This window comes from Gopherus evgoodei, chromosome 3, assembly GCF_007399415.2.
Source record: "Gopherus evgoodei ecotype Sinaloan lineage chromosome 3, rGopEvg1_v1.p, whole genome shotgun sequence".
Lineage (NCBI taxonomy): Eukaryota > Metazoa > Chordata > Testudines > Testudinidae > Gopherus > Gopherus evgoodei.
In genome coordinates, this window is record NC_044324.1 from 167,688,328 (window position 1) to 167,712,531 (window position 24,204).

A 24,204-nucleotide genomic window follows, 5' to 3' on the forward strand; every position below is an offset into this window, starting at 1 on the left:
AGCAGGAGGGAAGGTACAGGGGAGGTACTGGGAGTGCAAGGAATCTTTGCTTTCTCCTTGTACATCTGACTCATGGGCCAGACATAACTGTAGTCTTTGAACTCTAAGCACACAGTTATTGCTCCCTGCAAGTGCACCAGTATATACACCTTTCCTCTCCTCAAATGGTGTTGGAAAAAGGCGGAGCCTTGATCCCTTCTGGATCTGGAGAGCACACGCAGCATCTTCTTATGAGGTGGTACCAATGGCACACAGAAGGATTGTGCCTTTCTGGGAGGCACTGTACATCCCTGAGGCACAGTGTTTCCTGGAGCTCTTGATGTGTTGACCCAGTTCCAACCCCCCTCCCCAATTAACCCTGCCACACATACATACTTCAGGGCTGTGTCTGACTGGCATCCACAGGCATAGGAAGCTTGGATCTGGATCCAGAATTCAGATACAGAGGTTCTGGTTCAGCCACATTTTGATATTTGATGGAGAGAGAAACCTCTGTCTTACTTGCGATATAACAAACAGATACAGTAAAACTTCACTGATCTGCAAACCCAGTCATTTTAACCAAAAATCTAGTTGTCTCATCTGCCTTCTTAGCAAAGATAGCACTGCGGCAAGATCTATTACTAATATTTCATTACAAAATATATTGCCTTACATTTGCTGGTAGAATATATTATGAAGTATCATAAATAATTAAAAATTAATCCTACTTGTCAAAATAAATGAATACTTTCTGTGATGTAGTATTCCTGAATATTTTATGGCATTTATTTTCTTATTCTTCATGAATTACATAATATGTGGTAGCCCACCATGGGTTACCTAGTCACTAATATGCATATGGGCCTGATCCTGAGCCCAACAAAGTTAGTGCAAGTCTTTACCATTGTCTTCATTGGACTTTGAATCAGGCTCTTACCGAAATTTAAATATAATAAGGCTCTGAACCTGCAAAGAATTACACATAACCTTTAAGAATGTGAACATCCCATTGGCTTCAATGGAGCTAGTTGCTCAGGAGAAATTAAGCATATATATAACTCTTTGCAGGATCAGGGCCTAAGCTTATAGATTCACAAGTGATTGTGTTGTCTTGGACATGGGCTGATTGATCCACTAACTGGGGGGGTCAGGACTTTTAGTGAAAAGCTTGCTGTATAACTGTAAATACAAAGCAATGCACCACTGTCATTCCCTAATACATACACTGAAAGGTGCCTCATTTACAAATATCCACCAGTTTTCTGTAGCAAGAGTGTATCATTCAGGTGGTTTTAATAATAATTAATGTCACTTAATAATTACTAGCACCTTTCTTCTGTGAATCTCAACATGTTTTAAAAAAGTATATAAATGCTATTACCTCCATTTTTCAAAAGGGGATACTAGGGTTGCAAGAAGTTTGCCCAAATTCATACACTGAGTCTGAGTCACAGCCGGGAATACTGCTTCTCAGCGTCAAATATTATCAGCGAATTTCTACTAATCTTTATACATAAAGGGAGGATAATGGAAGCAGGCTTGGGTATTTGTCTTGATTAATAGGAAATTCACTTGACATGACTTGATAGTCAAGTGACAAGGATGAGTTAAAATGACTCAAAATCGGGTTATGCTATCTGCTTATTTACTTCTGTTCATTACAGTTCATGAATGGAGATGAAATGGGACTCACATAATTGGAAGTATGCTGTGCAGGAAACAAACAGTGGGGGTTGGAATTACTGTGCTTAGTTATTTCAGATTGAAACAGACCACACAAAATGTCTCTGTGCCAAGCAGCTGTAATTAAAGTGATGTAAAATAAGAAAGTTATGAGTGTAGAATTTTCAAATCCATCTTCATATGCAAAAGAAGTTACAGTCATTTGGGAACTGCAAGGCTTTTCAGAAGGTTCTGCAAGGGCTTGAGTCACCACAAAATGAATTATTGACTATCCTCAATTTGTCTATTTGTTTAAAACCCCCAAACAAATCCAAGTCTGACTCCATCGACTGCACAGGCTCCTACTCTAGTACCCTCCCCATGTCAGCTGAATGACTTCACTACCCCTCTAGCATGGGTTGGACTTTAAACCTCAGTCCAACAGTGAAACATTTACACCAGCATGAAAACAAATCCTTCAATGACCAATTACTAATTATTCAAAGCTTAACGATCACAGAAGCAGGATCCAGAACACATTCATAGATAGAGAATTTACTCCCTTGAAAACTACACTGACGACACGAGGGCCAGGATTTCACCCAAGGGTGAAACTCCCATTGACTTCTTTGGGTATGTCTACATTGCAGTTAGATGCCTGTGGCTGGCCTGCACCAGCTGGCTTGGGCTTCCGGGGCTTGGGCTAAGGAGCTGTTCAACTGTGGTATAGACCGTGGAGCTCGGGTTGCAGCCCAAGTTCTGGGACCCTCCCATCTCATGGAGTCCTAGAGCCCGGCCTGCAGCCCAAGCCCGAACGTCTACATTGCAATTAAGCAGACCATTAGCCCAAGTCAGCTGGCACTGGCCAGCCATGAATTTGTAATTGCAGTGTAGACATACCCTAAAAAGGTCAGAATTTCACCCACTGAGTTTAAACTCTTTTTCCATGGCTTCAGGGCCCTCTCTATATCTTGGACTTCTCATCCTATTGGGTTCCTTCATTCTCTCGCTACTCCACCAACTATTCCAGCCTCATCACATCTTCGATTTCTGTCTCCATTCCTTCCTCCCCACTACCCTTCTGGTGTGGAACTTCCTCCCAAAGCAGTTCACCAAGTAACCACCCTTCTCATTCTAATCCTTCTTAAAGTCCCATTCAGCCAGAATTTCCATAAGATGTGAAAAGAGAAGACTAAAATATTTAACACCTTCATCTAAAGCATCCCATTTCTGGTTTACCCAATGCATCCTGTTTTCTGGGCATCTCTCTCTAATGCAAAGACTTTATTTTGTGCATTGCACTTAGCTAGGCTACTTAAATTGCTTTCATTACTACTATTCTTCCTTTTCTTCTCCCTCCTTCCTTCCTATTGTTTCTTACAATCCAATTTAAGATAAAATGCAACGAACATAAGCTTCATCATCCTGTGTGTTTGTACAGTGTCTAGCACAATGGGGTCCTGATCCTGACATTTCTTTCATCAGTCCAGTCTTTCCACCTATCCATGATAAATCTCTTAAATCAATGCGGTAACTCAACATAAGTAAGGTTGAAGGAACAGGCACTAAAAGCTAATGCATAAAGAATACTTTTCGGAAAGCACATGGGAAAGCATAGTACATGGTGAAGATAGAAGAAATAAAGATATCTTTCTGAGACTAATACAGAGGGACACTGCAGAGGAACCTTTCCCCAATGTTTGTTTGGATGTATCCCTACTTCCCTCTCCCATTTGTGGTTACAGCCACTTAAATGACACCCTGACTTTTAGCAGGGGCAGTTTTCAAGCAGATACCCACAACAGGTAGAAGGGGGTGGGATTTTCTGCTACTTTTTCAGGATTAAGAAGGCAAAGTGCAGCCTGCTGATCCTTTTGTCATTTATAATCTGAATAAAATATTCTGCTGTTGTCAGGTTTGATTAAAAGCAGATTTTAAAAATACCCAAGAAGGTCAAAGAAGCCATCTTTGATTCAAAAGAGCGAGAAAAGAAAACTTACACACTTTTTACTTTTTCTACTTCTAGATCTCTTTATTTAAATATACATTGCTTTATTGATGATAATATCAAATGCTTCGTATTTATTTTCTCTCTAAATAGCTTTGATGGAAAAATCTTAAATCCTGACCAGAAAATTGTTTGTACTGGCTTCCAAGACAGACATCTGTGCCTAGTGTTTAGCAATGGACAATAATGCAGAACACATGGATTTTATTCTCTGCTCTTCCACCGACTCACAGAATGACTTTGAGCACATCAGACTCCATGCACCTCAGTACACACAGGGTGATGTGAAGCAGAATTCATCCTTTCTTCCCCAGCCCCACCAATAACTTCAGAGGAAAGTGCTGCTATAGATGTGTAAAATATTATTATTCAACTCCAAGTGCAATGTCCAGAGTCCATTTCTGGTTCAGATTTTTACAATCCCAAAGCTGATTTCAATCCAGTCTTATTTTGCTTCCTATAGACAGAGCAATTTCCTTAAGTTCACTTGTTGCTTGTCACAGAGAAAGGAACAGAATTGCCCCAAACATTGTATAGGGTGTGGTATCTACAAGCACACCACCATTATTTTAAGGATACTAAATACATTTGCTCATCCTACCTCTTGGTGAATCCTCAGAGTGATCTCTCTCTGGTCCATCCAAAAGGTTTAGCTCCTCTGCACTCACTCTGTGCCAGGTCCTGTTGTGGTTTTCTTTGTCCTTCAGTGGAGGAGAATATTCCAGCTCACAAGGTAATTCAAAACTGCAGTCAAACACTGTTAGAGGAAAACAGACAGTATATATAGGGTTAATAAAATCCAACTTCTCCCCACCTAATCAGTCATATTTCTTATATGAGTTAGGACTTATTTTTATTCATGTTTCTCCTTGCATTTTACTCCCTTTCCAAGTAAAAGGGGATACAGGAAAGTTCAGATCAGATCAAATGATAGACAGGAGAGGAGTTCAGAATAAACCAAACTCTAAAGGTGCCTTGTGGGGTGAACGGAGCAGCAGCAAACCAAGAGGAAGGGCCAGAGGCCACCACATCTCTTAGGGGGAAAGAGGGCCAGCAAAGATTTTCAAGCAGGAAAAAAATTATCTAGAGTGGGATAGTCAACATACTGACTGCAGACCAAATTCAGACCACCCGATGCTTTTCAAGAGACCTCAAAATTATTTACTTATTATCATTATTGTTGTTTTTCATTATTTGCTCTGGAGTCTGGACCTTGACTATACCTTGACCAAGAAATTTGGACTTTGACAAAAAATAATAGACTACCCCTGATTAGAGAAATGTGACTGGATATCTTAGAGAAAATTGGATATAGAGCTTTTCTATTATAGGATGTCAGTTCAAATTCCACCCAAGTCCATAGAAACTCATTACAATCTGAAGACTGTTCAGTGGTCTATGAATTGCTGGTCTCAGACCAGCTCCTAGAGGACAGGGGTTCTGCAACACACCAACTGTGAGCACAACTGGTATATTGTATGGCAGTCTCAACAGAGAGACCTGTGGTTAAATGGCTCATGGGTGACTGAAGTGACCTTTCACTCACAAAAGTGAGGCACATTAATGCAGCAGTGGAAGCTTGATTTGTTGCTGAGTGTCCTGTGGACAGTGGGACTTCAACCACCAAAGCTTGCTACCCACACCTTTCACCAGCACCGAGTTCTCTTTTAGGAACAGACTTTTCTAAAGATGCTTAAAACTGTTGGTGCAATTAAGATTCCCTTCTCAGAATACAGTATTTTCAGCATCATATTATAGAGTCAGTACTGGGTTTAAAATGGCTTCAGTGGCTCCCTGGAGCCAGGCCCATGCTGAGAAGGGGCTCCGGCCTGCTCCGCTTTCACAGCACCCCGAAACCCCGCTGGCTCCCCCGACTCACCACTTGCTACTCTTGGCCTGCCTGCCGGCTGGCCGACACCTCCTCTCCACTCCCTTTCCCCACCCCCTGCGCCTCTCAGCCCCCTGGCCGGACCCCAGTGCACCTCTGGCTCTGGGCAGACTCTGCTTCCCACCACCTGTGGGGCCCCACCTGTCTCCTCAGCGCTGAGCTGCTTGGGTCTGGTGCAGAAGCCTGGCCAGTCTCAGCCAGGTGCGTGCATGTGTGCGTGCATGTATGAGACAGATGGGGCCCAGGTGTGAGGGGCTGGAGTGATTCCCAGCCTTGGGACCAGCCCTGGCTGTGCTACCAGCTCAGCCCAACAGACACAGTCGCTTCCCAGCAAGGCTGGTGGGTGTGGCCTGGAGGCAGGGCTTGGGGGAGTGGGTCTGTGGGGAGTATGCATGTGTGGCGGGGGGTATTTGGGTTGTGAAGGGGCAGGGAGGATCTGTGTGTGTTGGGGTACTAGGGAGTGGAGGTTCTGTGGGGGGTGCTGGGCAGTTGTGGTGGGGCTGTGGGCAGGGGTGGCGTTGTGCAGGGTGCTGTGCATTTGTGGGTGGGTGCGGGGGGCCTCTGGCCACAGGGAGTTGGTGGGTGTTGGATGGGGGAGCTGTGTGGTGTGGCATAGGCCCACCCCAAGGGGAAGGGGCATTCTGGCAGCACAGAGCCAGGCAGGCCACTTTGCGTCTGGCAACTGCCAGTTTGTAAATAGTGCCCTCGCATTGGGCGGAGCAGGGCCGCCCTGCCATTCCATGCCCCATTGCCTCTGGCTGGCCCCTTGCTCCGGGGACTGACCTCCCCATGCCCTACTCTATTGCCTCCATGGGGGCCAACAAATATGTTTGGCACTAGGCCCACAAAAAGTTAATCTGGCCCTGGGAGTAAAGTTGTCCAAGACAACATACAGTAATTGTTGAATTCATCTCCAACTACTACATCCAATGATTTTTCCTTCTTTATTTTTTGAAAGCTCCTACCTAGTATGTTGACTTTCCCAGCCTTGGTCTGCAGTTAACAGTCCACAGATTTTGGATGAAACTTGTGCTTCTAAATAACTCAGGGCCAGATTTGTAAAGATTTGTATATGCCTAAAGATAGAGACAGGCACCTAATGGGATTTTCCAAGCATCTAGGCACTTATCTGCATGTTTAGGTGCCTAAATATCTTTAAAAACTGGCCCTTAGATATTTTTGAAAAGCCTACTCTTAAGACCCTTTTGGAGGAAAATGCTGTTCTCTGGAGATTTCCTTTAGTATCCACTCTCATGCCACTATTGTGAGACTAAAACAAATCATTTAAATGGACATTAGTCAAACTAAGATTTTTTTTAAACTTCAATTACATTCTCTATTAAGCACCTCATTTCTTCCCAGACTGCATATATTTATGCAGTTCAGACAATTCTCCTGCTGATATAACATCTTTTAATCCTAAAGTTAATACTATTGCCTTTTCTCTATACTTTCAGATAATTCACCTCTTTAATGAGGAAATGAAATCAGCAAGGTCTAGTGTTTATTTTTTGGTTTTTTACATTCTACTTTCTAATCATGTATTTTGTCAATTCCTTTGTCACACTACAGAAATAATAAATGCAACAAGTCGATGGACATGCACAACACACAGTAGCAGCAAGGATAGAATTCAAGTCTTTTTATTGCAAATGTGTTGGCTCTCTCTCTCGAATCAGAGGATAACATTTTAGCAATATAAAGGTTATGATTAAGGTTACAATTTAGTCACAGCAGCAAAGAGTCCTGTGGCAACTTATAGACTAACAGACGTTTTGGAGCATGAGCTTTCGTGGGTGAATACCCACTTCCTCAGATGCAATTTAGTCACAGAGGTTGTGGAAGTCATGGAATCCGTGACTTCCAGTGACCTCCATGACTTCAGCCTGCGGTGGTTGGGATCTGCAGGGTATCCTGCCCACCACCTACGGGGGCAGGGAGCTGCAGGATATCCGCACCACCTCTGACAGCCTCTGGAGCTCCAAGCTGCTGCAGGGTACCCCCGAGCTCCCATCCGCCACGGGTGGCAGAAGCCCCTAGAACTGCCAGTGGTGAGGCAGCTCCTAGCCCCTGCGCAGCTGCCGACTTCAGACAGTGTGGGGACCTGCAGATCCCCATTTTGTCACGGATATTGTTAGTAAAAGTCACGGTTAGGTCATCGCTTCTGTTAATTTTTCTTTTTTACCCAGGACCTGTCCGTGACTTTTACTAAAAATATTTATGACAAAATCTTAGTCTTAGTTATGATATGATTCCACCCAGCAGGGGATGCTGTTGCACATACATGCTACCTAGTTTTTACAACACTGCCACCAAACTTTCTTAATTTCCTGACATTGTTTTCCATTCTTCAGGATTTACTAAAAATCTATAAAGTGCAAGAGTCTCTTCAGTTTTGTGCCAGCACACAAAAAGACATGAGAAGAGCCAAACAGCTTTGATTTAATATTAGCCCTGCCTATGATTTAATATTAGCCTTGCCTATGCCAACACAAATGAAAGGAGAGAGATTTAAAAGCATGTGACTTTTTTAGTGAGTTGGTTCTGAACCCTTGTCCTTTTCCATCAATCTAAACTATTTATCATTACTAATATTTGCATATGCCCTACTACCATAGTTTCTGGGGGCACCATATTTATTTGGAATACAAAATACATTTGTAATTTGTACTATGACATCTCCAAAAGCCCCAACCAGAATCAAGGTCCCATTGTGTGAAGTGCTGTACAAAAACATTGCAAGATTCCTGCTCTTTAGCATTTATAGTCTTAGGCTCCAATCATAAAAGACACATATATAAGTATTAACTGTACACATAACTAGTCTATTGAACTTTAATGGGATTTTTCACATGTGTGAAGTTACCCTCCTGTCTAAATGCTCCCAGGCTCAATGCCTAATTTGAGACAAAATGCAAGGTATAAGCACAGGAAACAATAGGTGGAAGGAGGACATGGATGACACTATTACAACACCACACAACAAAAACACTAACTCAGGAGCTATCCTTGAAACAAAGCCCATTGCCAACTCTGTCCACATATCTGTTCAGGGGACAGCATCGTAGAACCTAATCACATGAGCCACACTATCAGAAGCTCATTCACCTGCACAATTCGTTTCTTCCACAACATCTACCAATGTGGTATATGCCATCATGTGCCAGCAATGCCCCTCTGCCATGTACATTGGCCAAACCGGACAGTCTCTACGCAAAAGAATAAATGGACACAAATCAGATGTCAAGAATTATAACATTCAAAAAACCAGTTGGAGGAACACTTCAACCTCGCGGGTCACTCAGCTACAGACCTAAAAGTCGCAATATTACAACAAAACAACTTCAGAACAAATTCCAAAGAGAGACTGCTGAATTGGAATTAATTTGCAAATTAGACACCATTAAATTAGGCTTGACTAAAGACTGGAAGTGGATGGGTCATTATACAAAGTAAACTATTTCCCCGCGTTTATTTTTCCCCCTACAGTTCCTCACACCTTCTTGTCAACTGCCAGAAATGAGCCATTTTGATTACCACTACAAAAAGTTTTCTCTCTCTCCTGCTGGTAACAGCTCACCTTAACTGATCACTCTCGTTATAATGTGTATGGTAACACCCACTGCTTCATGTGCTCTGTGTGTGTGTATTATATATTTTCCACTGCATGCATTCGATGAAGTGGGTTCTAGCCCACAAAAGCTTATGCTCAAATAAAATTGTTAGTCTCTAAGGTGCCACAAGTACTCCTCTTCTTTTTGCAGATACAGACTAACACAGCTGCTACTCTGAAAACTATTACATATGTATTTCATGTGTCTTGCATATTTTGTATAATATCATCATCTGCCTTTTCCCATTCCCCACTTCCCAGCATTTACATTATAAATCTCCCTTTATAAGCATGCATAGCTTGGCCAACAAGTGTAAAGAGCTGACCCATGACTGAAATCATCATGAAATGAAAAAAAACCTTTGGCTTTCTAATGTTAGAAGGTCAAAACTGACCCCCTTGGGTGGCCCAGGCCAGAAAGGATGCATGGAAAGAACAGCTACTAAATTAACTGGTCCATACCCCCTCACTCATCTTCTCTTTCACACTATCAAGACATCACCACCTGCCTTCACTGTGCTAGTGATGCCACCCTTCAGCTCTCATTTGTTACAATTTTCAAACAAAAACCTTTGTGGTTTTTCTCATGCCACCCCTCAAGCACAGAAATGGCTCCCTGTAAATATCCGCAAAGCCATCTCATTGTCCTCTTTCAAACTCTCCCCTACTGGGATGCCTACAGAAACTTGACAGCAGCTAGGCTGCTGGTCTGCTGAGACCTCTGCTTGTGCTGTTCAGTTTTATCTCATTGTTTCCTTTTGCTCCCCATCTGTCTGTAAACACCTGTTGCCTTCTGTTTTATAATTAGACTGTAAGTGCCTCAGAACAGAAATTGCCTTTGTTTTGTGTTTGTAAAGCACCTAGTACAGTGAAACCCTGGTCTATGACTGGGGGTATCAAGCGCTCCAGTAATACAACTCAACAATAAACAAATATCTCCTCAGTAGTGTGCCCCCTCATGGCAATTAAAGCTGCCTGTCTGCAATGGGAACCCAGAGGAAGGGCTGGGGATGACAAGGACACCTGTCTTCCCTTGTGTTGAATCCCATGGGGTGCAGGGAGGTGTGTACCATATACCTCCTTGGATCAGCCTGGCTGAATGCAGCTCAGAATAACATTTAAAATAGATTGTTTTGCACAGGAAGATGCAGTATTTGACTCATATACACCTTTAAAAAGTGTCTAATTTGATTAAGCATTCATATCTATTTAGGGAACTGGTACATGCATTATCATGATAGTATCCAACCATTCACAAGCTTTAATTAATTTATTCTCACAACACCCTCATGCCCTAGAGAAGTACTAACTTTTCTGCAGGTTAAGAAATGAGGGTCATGGGGATTAAGTGATTTGCTAAAGGTCACAAAGGAAGACAGTGGTATTGAAATTAAAACAAAGAGTATTGAGGAAATTGAAAACAAATCTCCCAAGTCCCAGGCCTAGTCACAACCTAATCACAGGACCATTCTTCCTCTCAAACGAAGTTAATGATCAGTCCACAATGTAGAGTAAATGATTTTCATATATACTATATGTAAGCTCATTTACAAGCTGTTCTTGAGTTGTAAGGAACCTTTTTTGGTAGCTGCTGCAGGACTATACCACATATATAAGCATAGAATCTGTTCCTTCCACAAACACAAATTACTGGTCAATTTTTAATGCACCCACACAGGTCTTTCACCTCCCTTTTCTAATCTTTGTCTTATGTTTAAATCCTACACAATGCTCTGTGTGTGTTTAGCAGTGTAGGAAAAGAACTCATTGCTTTTGAAGTTTATTTGATTAAATAAGCCATCATTTCCCTTTTTCAAACAAACACACACTGTAGGAGAAATAATAAATTTAGTAGAACCTACAGAGATTTTTTTTCCAAGCTCCCCTTCCACCTCCTCCCCAGCCACTCCCCAAATAAGACTAGAAGGTGACAATTGTGCATACTCAGTAGTTTTTTTGCAATGAGATTTTCACAAAGATTTATATTCATAGGTATGTGTTTATGCAGTAGCTATATGAACACTATGGATCATAAATGCTGTAAAGGAGATGCTAAGTCCAGTAAATCACAAAGCCACTTTTAAAATATAGCATAGAAGTTGAAGGCTCAATACATCTTCAAATTTCTTGAACGCCCAGACAGTTTATAATAAATCTGTTACACCATTATACTTTTACATGGAAAATAAATTAACCTTGATTGCTTACAATCAAATAAAGGTAAACACCTTTTAAGATTTTGTTTAAGATTTTGGTTGTAGCCATCAATGTGTGTATCACAACTTGCTGGCTATATAAGGGAATGCCAACTTACCAGATCTGGCTAAGAAAGATAAAGCAAGTCACTACCTGATTGAGAAGGTAGAAAATTGTAGGAAATTGTAATTGAGATATGATGTTAAGATCTTGTGTATATGTTTTATACCTGAACAGTACCTAGCAAATGGGGCTCTGGTCCATGACTGGGGCTCCTAGGTGCTACGATAATACAAATAAATACATAACAGATAGATGTCTTCTGTCCATCTCAAAAGTTAATGGTGAAAATGCCAAAGCAGTTTTGTTATTATGTGTGATGCTGTAGCATCACAAGTTACTAAAAAGTCCAGTTCTTGCATGGCAGTCCTTGTCACAGATGGTGCAAGCATAACCCACATGGCCAGAAGATGAATCTGGTGCACTACTGCTCCTAGGACACTTGCTGTAATTTCCTCTTTGTTCTTTTCATTTTTCTCTTTCTCAACCAGCTCTCTTCAGCCTCTTTGACTCTTTCCAGCCCTTGTATAGCACAGCCCTGCAGCACCACCCTCCAGTGTAGCCTGTTGCTAGCTGACTCTTTGGAGCTTGTAATGTTGATGTTGGAAGTTTTCAAATCCCTCTTGCAAACGTCTTTGAACCTGAGCCTACAACAGCCCAGTGGCCTTAGAGCAGCCACATATTCTCCATGCAGTAGGTCCTTTAGAATGAGTCCCTCATCTATTCAGTACAGATAACTAAACCAATGAAGCTATCTGTTTTAAGAACAGTAATTAGGGTTGGCAATTTTGCTGTCTCAAATACTATGGTATTAGGAACTTCAGTTTCTTACTTGATATTTAAAATATGAAGAAGACAGTGGGTGTGAAAGGCATTTAGCCTTCTCTCATGCCTGCTGTACAGCAGTGTGCTCAGGACCATACTGAAGTGTTCTCAGGACACACGTATGGTAAACTCATATTTTCATGTTTAATGCCAATTTCCTGTTATCTCACATGTGCTTGGTCAATGACTGAATGTGGTGGCTGCCTTCCTTAAATAAGCATAAGCTTTTCACCTAGAGATAGGTTAACCAATATAGTTGATTCAAAACAGAATTTGTGCATAATTTGTAGCACACTGCCAACTATTAAAACTTCTGGTACAGTCAACATATGTTTGCTATAATCATTATCTTCTTTAGACTGGTAGTTTGTAATGAAACTGGACTAACTAACACGAAGTTATTGCTAAGCTTCTGGAGCTCCTCTTAACTATGTGTGATGAACAGAAATAAATAAGAAATATAATTAAGGATTTGCACTGGTATAACTATATCTATGTTAGTTATGTTGGTGTAAGTTTTCCAGTATGAATGACAACTACCTCCATTTTAGTTATGCTGGTGAAAGTTTTCAATTATACAAAAAAGCCTAGTAAAAACAAAATATAAACCAAATCTCAAGAAGAACACCTTAATAGTGAGATCTATTGGAAAATATCCTTCAGTATGACAGCTCACCTTTCTTCACTATCCAGTACACACACACACACACACACACACACACACACACTTGTTATGAGGCAGCTGGTATAAGGGAAACTAGAGTTAACTCTTTGGAAAAAACAAGGAATTTATTTATATAAATAAGTTTGTATGTTCCAACTCCCCCCCCAAGAAAGGTTTTTTTTCCATCTCCTCTCTTTCTGACTTTCAGGATCATAGCCCCCCCTTGGCCCACCATGTTTTGAAATGATTGATTTATTCCTTCTCCTAATCATTATCAATGATTGATTTATTCCTTCTCTGACTAAGTGTGAATCCCACCCACACTCAGCCCTACGCTTATGCACAAATATATCAACTGGGTATTTAACTAGCTGTCTCGTATGCCATATTTTCAGATATAGGCATCTAAATCAAAAATCTTGCCTATGTTGGCAAAAATTTGACTAATTCATTTCCAACATCCAACAGCGTGGCTCTACCAGTTGTAGCAATGGCAGAAGCCAGAGAGTGGACAGGGATCAAACATTCTTGCCATGGTAGGTTTCTTTTTAAATAAATACTGTATTGACATTTATTCATTGGGGAAGAGAGATCATTTAAATTGTATAGTGGAGAAATGCTCTGCTGAGTGAGATCTGGGACCTCCATTAACACCTACTAACCTCTATATACTCAGTATTTAAGGCCTATAAAGCTTTTAATTCATGACAAGGAACTGAACAATTAAGTTTTCATTTACTAATCTCAGAGAAAAAGCAAGTTCCTAAAGCTTTCCCAGTTCTTTTTAGGTATAGATGGCATGGGACAGACAGTTTTAGGAGTCTGGGGGCCTCCTATAAGGTTAGTCTTGAATCCCATTTTAACCCTATCTACACCACAAGAATAATCACCCAATGATTCTTCAGTCATGTTGTCACAGTGCAGGGAAATATCAGGTTAAGACAGTGGTGGGTGACAATGGGCTGTGTAGTGGGGCTAGGGTGAAAGAACTCACATGGTTACTGCCCATTTGCTGGTAAAATGCTAGGCTTCGTTCTCCATGGCTGTCAATTTGACAGCTTGTAGGAGCACTAGATTTAAATTAACTCCACACCTTCCTGGAAAAAGCAGCATTGGTTGTAGGACAGTCCCAGGGAAATTAGGTCGGTCCCACAAATATGTTGGCTGGAGGGGTTTGCCATCCATCCTAAAGTCCCATCTTCACATCCTGGGGAGGGCTTGTATTGCAAATGTCTTGAAAAAGTTAGCATTGTCTGGGGTAAGTCTGCACTGCAATTAAAAAATGGTGGCTGGCCCATGCCAGCTGACTCAGGCTCATGGGGCTGTTAAATGGCAGTGTAGGTACTCTGGCTTGGCCTGGAGCCCAGGCTCCAAACCCTGCGAGTAGGAGGGTCTCAGAACTTGGGCTGCAGCCTGAGCCCAAAGGTCTACACAGCAATTAGTCTCCTAGCTTGAGCCCCACATAGCTGAGTCAGCTAGAATGGGCCAGCTGTAGGTGTCTAATTGCAGGATAGACATACCCTTAGTGTCATGGGAAGGCCATCCCATAAATGAAAGATACTCAAAAAACAGAGTCAAGGTGAGCCTCTCTAACTCCCTTCTCCTTCCTAGCCTGCAGCACCAGAGTTGTGTGGCTGTAATAATCAGTAGTGTAGACATAACCACAGTCACAGGTGGGGCTGGGCCCTACTCTCCATAAAGGGACAGCTATCCTGTGACATCATCACCCTCCCAATCCCCCTTGCCATTTTTAAATGGGAAGAACACTTATCCCCTACATCAATGATTTGAACACACTCTGAACATGTTAAGTGCTAGATCTAAAAATACCATATGACCTTAGAATATAAAATCCATGCGTTCTACAAAGACACTGTAAACTGCTGGCAATAAAATTCAGAAGTTCTGACTTTAAGCCTATGCACTAATCACTAGGACATGTTGCCTCTATCTTTGGAGAAGTACAGATAGAGAACTCAACTCTGCCAAAAGCCTTTAAATTAATCCAGCAGTGGCAAATAACATCTGAGTGCCCTCTTCGTAGATTAAACAACACAGCCACTCATTTGTCTGTTACATGGATCTCTAAACTGACAACAGTCACTTTGTGTCTTCCCTATTCCTTTATGTGCATTGGAGACTCAGTCACCAAAATCTGTGACAGCTACTTTGTTCACTCAGAATCAGGCTACAAAGAAAAGAACCAGGATTCCTTCATCAATCAGTTATAAACACAGTCTGTCAAGACATCTCATGGGGAATGAAACAGCCAACACAGATCTCATTTCCCTTCCTCCAAGAAACTGACATATTAGGTGGATCCAGCTATAGTGCATGTGCTCAGAGATGGAAATATTTGTCTCCCAAATCTCTCATGCACACATGACAAACATCTCTATGAAAGGGAATTTCTAATGCACGCTCTGTACAAATATCTAAAGAACTGATTCTAAAGAGGATTGTTAGGAAACTCATATTCCAGCTGACTCAACATAGTAGCAGGATGTGAACTGTCAAATTTTGACAAGCCTTAAAAGGGGATTCATTGCCTATATATATAGTCACTGCACTTATACTAAATCTTGTTTTCATATATATGAGAGATAGATATGATATAGATATAGATATATATATAAAAATTAGGGTGGTCTCTAGGGAAACATAAATACCAGAAGAAGAAAAAGGCAATTTGTTATCTTACTGTATAGTATTTCATACTTGTATCAGTCATTGCATAATTGCACATTGCCATTGGAATATTGTCTGCAGGTGAAGGAGAAAAAAGGAACAAGGAGAGCAAGATTGTTTTTCCTGGATTTTGGTCCCCCTATTCCAAGCAAAAGGAAGGAGCCTCTTAATGACAACTGGCAAGAGGGTGCAGAGGGGTTTACCAGAATCTCTCGATTCTGGTATATACAAAAAAGGGTCTCAACCAGGCTTGGTTGAAAAACACTGAGAGAATGTTGAGTAAGATAAACTTATTTAGATAAGAGTAACTTGTTAGTTAAGTTTGGTCTCTAGAAAGCATATTTGATTTTGTTCTATATGTAATATTTGTTTCCAATATTCTTCCTCTCTATCACTTAAATCTATTCTTTAATAATAGATGTATTTATAGTGAAAACAAGATTTAGTATAAGTGCAGTGGTATTAAGCAAAGTGCTGGTTCTGAGTTGAATCTTACAAGCTGCTTTGTACCTTTGGAACAGCAGATCTGGTAATACTGAGTGTTCAGTGGATAAGGAGCTGGACACTGCACAGAGTTCTCTGAGTATTTTCATTTGGTGTGTGCCCATTGCCATCTGCACAGAGAGAGCAAGGTCTGCAAGGGCTTGAAAGACAGCGCTTGTGCTGCCAGAGGCTAGTGGTTTCAGGGAGCTGATCACAGCAGGCTCAGACAAGATTGCTGCACGTTAGGACAGGTGGTAGTGAGGTGGCAGCCAACCTGCATACCCCTGGGAAGCTTAATATGCTACACGACATATGCTTAGGAATGCTTGCTGACCCCATATTCTTCAGTCCCTGCCATGTGGGAGGGAAAGAGAGCATCTTGACAAGGAGAAAGAATAAAGGAAAGCCTGAAAATATAGATGCTTAACATTTCTTCCTGTCCCTTAAACCAGTGCTTCTCAAGCTATCTGATGTGGGGGACCGGCAATTTTTTTTTTCCTCAATGTGCCAGGAACCCGGTGCCATATTATTATCCTAGTCAACACTCTCATGAAGAAACTCGCCGCGTACCGGCAGCCGATGGCTCACGGACCACCACTTTGAGAAGCACTGCCTTAAACAACATTGGGCTTCTATTAAAAAAAAAATCTTGCTTCTCTGTAGGACAGGTGAAATTTGTATCTCCAGGATGGTATGTAAATAAATCACTGCTCAGGTAGAGCAGCAGATCTGGAAAACTGCTAGCACTGATGAGACACAGCGGGAAGAGTATTGTAAAAGCTTCCTGTTGAAGTAACCTCTCCAACAGTCTGAGCGGATGACTACCTCTAGGGACAGTTGTATGTAATTTCACAAATGTGATGAAACATTTGCTTGCAAGAACCGTTGCAGCCAATTCAGCAGTATTTTTATTTTTATTTTTTTGAGGAGAGTTTAGGTTTTTTTGGTTTTGTTTGGTGGTGGTGGTGGTGGTGGTGTAAAAAAAATATTAATGTACTCAGTCTTTCAATCTAAAGAAATTGATCCATTAACAGGACTAACAGGAAAAAAGTAATTAAGAAAACTAATATTTCTCCATGTCAGCAATGCCAGTCATTTAATTAGATGGATCCCATCAGACAAACAAAGTTTTAATAGAAGTTTATTAAACACTCACTAATAATCTCATTTATGCCACCATGCTTGCAAACAGTGGCACTTCTAGGAGAGGGAAGGACAGTGCTCTAGTGAAAGAGGATGTCTAGGTTTTATTTCACATTCAAAAGAAAGAGGAGTCCTTGTGGCACCTTAGAGACTAAACAAATTTATTTGGGCATAAGCTTTTATGAGCTATAACCCACTTCATCAGATGCATGGACTGAAAAAAATAGGCAGGTAAATAATACAGCACATGAAAAAGATGGGACTTGCCTTACCAAGTGAGGGGGTCAGTGCTATGAGGTGCCACAAGGACTCCTCATTGTTTTTGCTGATATAGACACACAGCTACCACTCTGAAACATTTCAGAGTCAGTAGTTTACTGACTGGGGATGCCTCACTTAACCTAGGAGGAAGGATGTGTCAGTGGTTAAGCCACTACCCTAGGACTCAGGAGATTTGAGGTTCAATTCCTTGCCTTGCCCCAAGTCATCTTATGTGATTCTCGTCTAAGTCAGTTAGACCCACATCCACAAAGAGACTTAGACATTGTGGCACCCAGAAAAACTCCAGAAACAATAGTGCAATCCACAACACCTGAGTTAGGCGCCCAAGGGTATGTGTACATTGCACTTAAACATCCACAGCAGGGGCCCATGCCAACTGACTTGGGCTATTTAATTGCAATGTAGATGTTTAGGCTCAGGCTGGAGCCCCAGGTTCTAGGACCCCTTAGCCCAAGCAAGTTACAGCCACAGGTGTTTAATTGCAGCGTATACATATGCTAAATTCCCTATACAATGCATTGGAAGAGATGGGTGTGTCTTAAGCCCCACACTTTTCACAGAGGTAGACACCGAAGTCTGGGCTACACATGGCACTTATCTCTGCTAGCAATCCACAAAACTGGGGGGTGGGATGGAAATAGCTGCTCTAAGCCATATGTGGGGTTTGATCTAATTGGTGTGCTCAGATGCCACTTAGATTTATATAAAACAGCTGGGGGAGGTAAGTCTCTCCCTTTTACCATTAGCCCTGTGGTTAGGGAACTCACTTAGGAAGTGAGAGAACTCTGGTTCAATTCCTCCATCTGGCTGATGAGAAGAGATTTGAACAGAGATTTTCCACCTCTCGGGTGAGTGCCCTAATCACTGGACTAGCAAGACAGTCTCATACTCTCTCTTCCTTAGCCTAATTCATATCTAACTATTCAATATTTAGCTGAAGGAGCACAACTTCAACAGGAGAGACTGAGGGAGCACTGTGATGGTGCCTCCCCCCATAAGGCTTTATGGAATACGCTAATGAATGTATATATGACATACTAGAATGTGTTTTATGCTACCTATGCCATATAATATATCTCTGTAAAGGTTATGGTGTACTGAATCAATTAATCCTATTTGTATACATGTATCATTTTTGTACCTGAAGTTAGGAATATTGGCTGTCTACTTCCTTGATTTTAACTAGCCTAGAAGAGCATTTGGTCAGCTTCTTGAGAAAAGTGCAAATTAAGTGCCCAATCAAAAACTACTTAAGCCAATAATGAACTTGAAGATGCCAATCCACATCTGAGCTTGGCTGGTAAAAACTGAGTCATGCATGGACATGTGACTTGCCTATGTGACTCCAAAACTTCATCTTGGAGCTGGACCCAGACTAGAAGGAGACTAGTCTGTAAAAGAAGCTAACTGGTGAAGTTTTATCTGTGTTCAGTTTTCTAGACATAGACTTGCGTGTTCTATTTTATTTAGTTTGATAATTCATTTTGTTCTGTCTGTTACCACTTGGAACCACTTAAACCCTACTTTCTGTATTTAATAAATCACATTTACATATTAATTAACCCAGAGTATGTAGTAATACCTGGGAGGGGGCAAACAGCTGTGCATATCTCTCTATCAGTGTTATAGAGGGTGAACAATTTATTATTTTACCCTGAATAAGCTTTATACAAGGTAAAATGGAGTTATTTGGGGTTCAGACCCCATTGGAAGTTGGGCATCTGAGTGTTAAAGACAGGAACACCTTCTATAAGTTGCTTTCAGTTAAGTCTGCAGCTTTGGGTCACGTGGTTCAGACCTAGGTCTGTGTTGGAGCCGACTGGCATGTCTGACTCAGCAAGACAGGGTGCTGGATTTCCCAGGCTGGCAGGAAAGCAGGGGCAGAAGTAGTCTTGGCACATCAGCTGGCAGTTCCCAAGGGGGTTTCTGTGATCCAACCTGTCACCAAGCACCATCTCAGAATATCCCGTAGTCCAGCAGTTTAGGCACGCACCTGAGAGGTGACGGACCCTGTTCAAATCCCTTCTCCTCATCAGACAGAATAGGGGATTGCACTGGTGGTCTCCCACTTCTCCAGTGAGTACTCAACCACTGAACTAAAGGTTATAAGGAGGTCCTCTCTTTCCCTCACCCAGGCTGCTCTAAGCAGGTCTAGGCAGCCCCGAGTTCACCTACCAGATCAGACCCTGCAAGCTTAAGTGGGGAAACATCTGTCTTCCCCCAGTTTGTGGATTGCCCTGGGGCTTAGGCATCTCAGGGCCTAGAGTGAGGCAGCAGAGTGCATGCCCAGAGAGACAGAAACATAGGCATGTTAGAACTTTTACTGCAAACATGAGTGAGTTTAGCAGCTTAGGCAGCAGCCGGTCACTTTTGTGGATCACAGTGCTGCCTAAAAATGGGACTCTTATGCTTAAGTCTCAGAGTCAGACTCTTAAGTACCTTTGTGAGCCAGGCCTTAGTCTCTACGCTTGAGTTCCCCATCTTTAAAATGGGGATAACACTTCCCTCACTCACAGGGGTTTTCTGAGGATAAATATATAAAGATTGTAGTATCTGAGCACAGCACAGTGATGCAGAGCACATGAAGTAGATTAACCCACCTCCGTCCCTCAGTTTTCCCACTGCAAAATGTAGATGCTTACTCATTTCATAGGAGTGAGATGAGATTTAATGATTTGAAAAGTGCTTTGAAATCATGGAACTGCAAAGTATTTCTCCTTTTCTCTGTATAAACCACTGGGTGTTATAGTGCAAACCCATCCTGAGCAGACAGCTAATCAAAGGAAGTCAGTGAAGGACACCAACATACTGAGGACTTGGGGGTAACTTCCAAAGGAGACAATAGAGTTGGGGGCAAGAGGGACCTGGTGATATCAATTTTTCTTTTACATTTTAAAAAATCCCTTCAAGCTTGGATAGATGGTTGGATCGGCTCTGTCACAATGGAGATTTCGCTGAGAACACTACCTCACATCTGGCCTCAGTGATACTTTGCCATTTCAGAGAGCAAAGGGACGGTGAAGAGCTGAGTTCTGTTCCCATCTTTGACAACGATTTCCTTTGTAACTTGGGGCCCCTTAGATAGATGGGCAGGGCCGGCCTTAGGATTTATGGTGCCCTAGGCGAGATTATTATACTGGTGCCCTGTGCCTGATCTGCTCTTAGCCAACACAAACATAGCTTACAGTATTGGAAAAACTTGCCACATTCACGTTAGTAAAAACCAGTTTAACTTAATTAAGCACACTGTAATGCTGATGGACTAGCACTAAAGAAGCAGCACTATAGAAAAAATTCTGATGACAGAATAATGCAAATTTTTTTTAATTTATCAAAATGTTATTGGAAATTTATATGAAGAGGTATTGAAACAAAGATTTGTTTTTTATTAAAAGCAATCTTTCGGGCTTTTTGGCTGCAAAATCAGTAATAATGTCATCGTATGACAAAGACAAAGTCGTGTCTTGTTCGATTGCAAGAATAGCAAGACCAGTTAAGCATTCCTGACTCATTGTAGAGCGGAGATAGTTTTTAATGAGCTTTAGTTTTGAGAAACTCCGTTCTCCCTGATGCTACTGTTAAAGGAACTGTCAGTAGAATACGAGTGGCAATGTACACATTAGGATATATGTCAACAAGTTTGCGGGTATGAATAAACTGTACAATGTCCATCACCGATTTTGCATGTGGTAACATCGATGACAGTGTACTCAATTCTTCGTACAGTTCAAGTCCATTTAAATCAAAACTATCACCGTGCTTCAGGAGGCTCTCTAGGTTCTTGCACTTTGTCATTAGTTGCTCTTGTTTTCCTATTTCGTTGAATTTAGTTATGTCATACAAAAATCCAAACTGTTCATGGTGTACTTGCAACGTATTAAACCTTCATCAATAGCAGATACTGCTTTAGCCATCACAACATTAAAAAATTCAACCTCAAATTTCTTTTCTGGATCGTCTATGGGCATGATCTGCTGTACAGATTCTTCACAAAGAAGTGTCCCTGGCCTTTTAACTCATATTAACTATGTATTACTTTATGAAAGTTGGAGAAAACATTGTGAAAACATAAAACATTGGCTGCCCAACTTCTGGGCTGGCAAAAGTTATACTGACTCACAGGGGAAAAAAAAAAAGCAGGGAATCTTAGTACAACATATGGTCACTCTATATCAGGGGTCGGGTCGGCAACCTTTCAGAAGTGGTTGTGCAAGTTCACTGTAATTTAAGGTTTCTCATGCCAGTAATACATTTTAATGTTTGTAGAAGGTTTCTCTCTATGTCTATATTATATAAATAAACTATTGTTATTATCTGGGGTCTTGGCCACTGGTCCTGCTCAGGCCACTGCCAGCTGAGTAAATGAAACCCCAAACCGGCAGCGGGCTGGTGGCTGGAACCCTAGACAAGGATCCCAGGCCCTGCTCAGACCCACTGCTGGTCTGGGGTTCTGACCAACAACTCCTGCCAGCCAGGATCCCGGCCGCCAACCCCCCCTCAGCCCGCTACCAGCCTGGGATTCTGCTCACCCAGGCTGGCAGGAGGCAGAGTGGGGCTGGCGGCTGAGCTCCTGACTGGCAAGGGGCCGGCAGCCGGAACCCTGGCAGCAGACTGAGCCACTCAACCCCCCATTGGCCCTGCTCAGCCCGCCACCAGCCCACTCAGTCCGCTGCCAGCTGAGGCGAATGGAACCCCAGGCTGACAGCAGGTTGAGTGGTTCAGCTGGCCTGCTCAGCCCACTGCCAGCCTGGGGTTCCTTGGGGGTCCCCAGGCCAGCAGTAGTGCTGAGTGGGGCCGATGGCTGGTATCCCAGCTGGCAATAGGGCAGCAGCCGGAACCCCAGAGCAGTGATGGGCTGAGCCGCTCAGCCTGCTGCTGCATACCTTCAAAAATCAGCTCACCTGCCACCTTTACATGTGTGCCGTAGGTTGCCGACCCCTGCTTATACCTAGTAAGGAGATGAGCATATTACAGTTGTTGGAGGGCTCTTATCAGGAGTAACAGGCTATAGGAAAGTCAGTCAACATTTTTTGTTTCTCTGATGAAAACTGGCCCACTCCCTGCCTCAAACCAAACCTGTCTTAATAATTGTCAACAACTTAATTTTCTGTTTTTGGCTAAGATATTGATATTTTTTAAATAATATTGAAATTGGATTCAGGATTGTTAGCAAGAATTTTTGGCAAACAAAGTTGTTAAATGACAATCTAAATGGCAACGCAGTACTGCTTTCATGCTTGGCTCACCCCCCAGCCCGCTGGTCCAACAGCTGCAGTAGAGGAGGAGATAGGTGGAAAACTGCAGGACCCCAAAATCCACCTCTTGGGCTGCAGAGTGGCAACAGCAGCAGCAAACCCTCAGGTCCAATCACATGCCAATGGGCACCGCCGCCAGCCCAACAGACCATGGTGAAGTTAGCACAGCATCTGATCTCAGGGATGGGGCACCCATGGAGCCACAGCAGCTCATCCTGCCCTGTGCAGCTCCCCCCGGATGAGATGGATCACTGGCAGCTGCCAGCCTGGGGGAGAGGCGCTCCCCAGCTAGGGTGGCCAGATCCAGATGTCCTGATTTTATAGGGCTAGCCCCGATATTTGGGGCTTTGTCTTATATAGGCACCAATTACCCCCACCTAGAGTGACCAGACAGAAAGTGTGTAAAATCAGGACAGGGATGGGTGGGGGTGGGGGTTTAAAAGGAGCCTATATAAGAAAAAGACCCAAAATTGGGACTGGCCCTATAAAATAGGGATATCTGCTCACCCTACCCCAATCCCGATTTTTCACACATCTGGCTAACCCCAGCCAAACCCTGTGTGACATTCCAATTCTGGCTGCCTGCCCAGGAAGTGAGTTACTTTCACTTTCATTCCTCAGCAAGCAGCTAGCCTCCCCTCCCCCCACCTACCCCCAGCATCTCACCCAACCCATCCCTGACGGAGGGGAGGGAGGAGAGAGAGGGGTGCTCCTGGGGAGGAGGGAGAAAGGAGTGGGTGCTCCGTGGGGCCGGGGGAGAGAATGGATGTAGGGAGACCAACAAAGGTATACTGGTTCCAGAGCCACAGCCTCACCTGACCTCAGCGGGGGGGAAAGAGTCACACTCACAGATGAGCTCCTTTCCAACCCCTACCCCCTCCCCTTCCCAGAGACCCCAGCAGCCAATCCCGTCCCTCAGACTGTGCTGCATTCAGCTCTCTCTAGGACCCAGCAGCCCTGCTTCTACACTGTCTGGGCTGCCTGCAGAGTGGTGCCCCCAGGCAGTGTGAGGCCCTACGCCATTGCCTATTCTGCCTATGCCTAAGGACGGCCCTGTAGATGGGGGTGGGCGCGTGCCATAACACGGAATACCAAAGGCTCTCTCTCTCTCTGGCAGGGAGGAACTATGCCAAAGTCTCCAGCTAGGGAGATAAAGATGAACAATAAATAGGGCCCTGACTAGGCTGCTTTCAGTCCCTTACACCTCAGTTCCTCTTGTTTTGTTCCCCAGAGACTGGTGTAGTGGCTCTACTTCACACAGAAACATGCATCACCCAGTCCCCAGGATAGTGTTCCTGGGATACAGGGGTGCGGCCAAAGCAAACTGTCCTATAGGTATTCCAGGTTGCTGAGTAGTGCCTTGGGGTCCACTGCAGTCCAGGTGTAAGTTAAAGCAGACCCATAGGCCAGAGCAATCTCTGGAAATCCCGGAATCCCCCAGGTGCAATGGTGACA

At 42.9% G+C, this 24,204-nt stretch overlaps 1 protein-coding gene across 1 annotated transcript in view; it reads right to left on the reverse strand.

Annotated features, from left to right (window-relative positions):
* Positions 1–24,204, reverse strand: part of ALK (ALK receptor tyrosine kinase) — a 638,118-nt gene that overhangs the window by 441,828 nt on the left and 172,086 nt on the right. Inside the window, exon 3 of the mRNA XM_030557349.1 lies at positions 4,254–4,409. Within this exon, the coding sequence (XP_030413209.1) occupies positions 4,254–4,409 (156 nt within the window). The remainder of the gene's footprint in view (positions 1–4,253; positions 4,410–24,204) is intronic.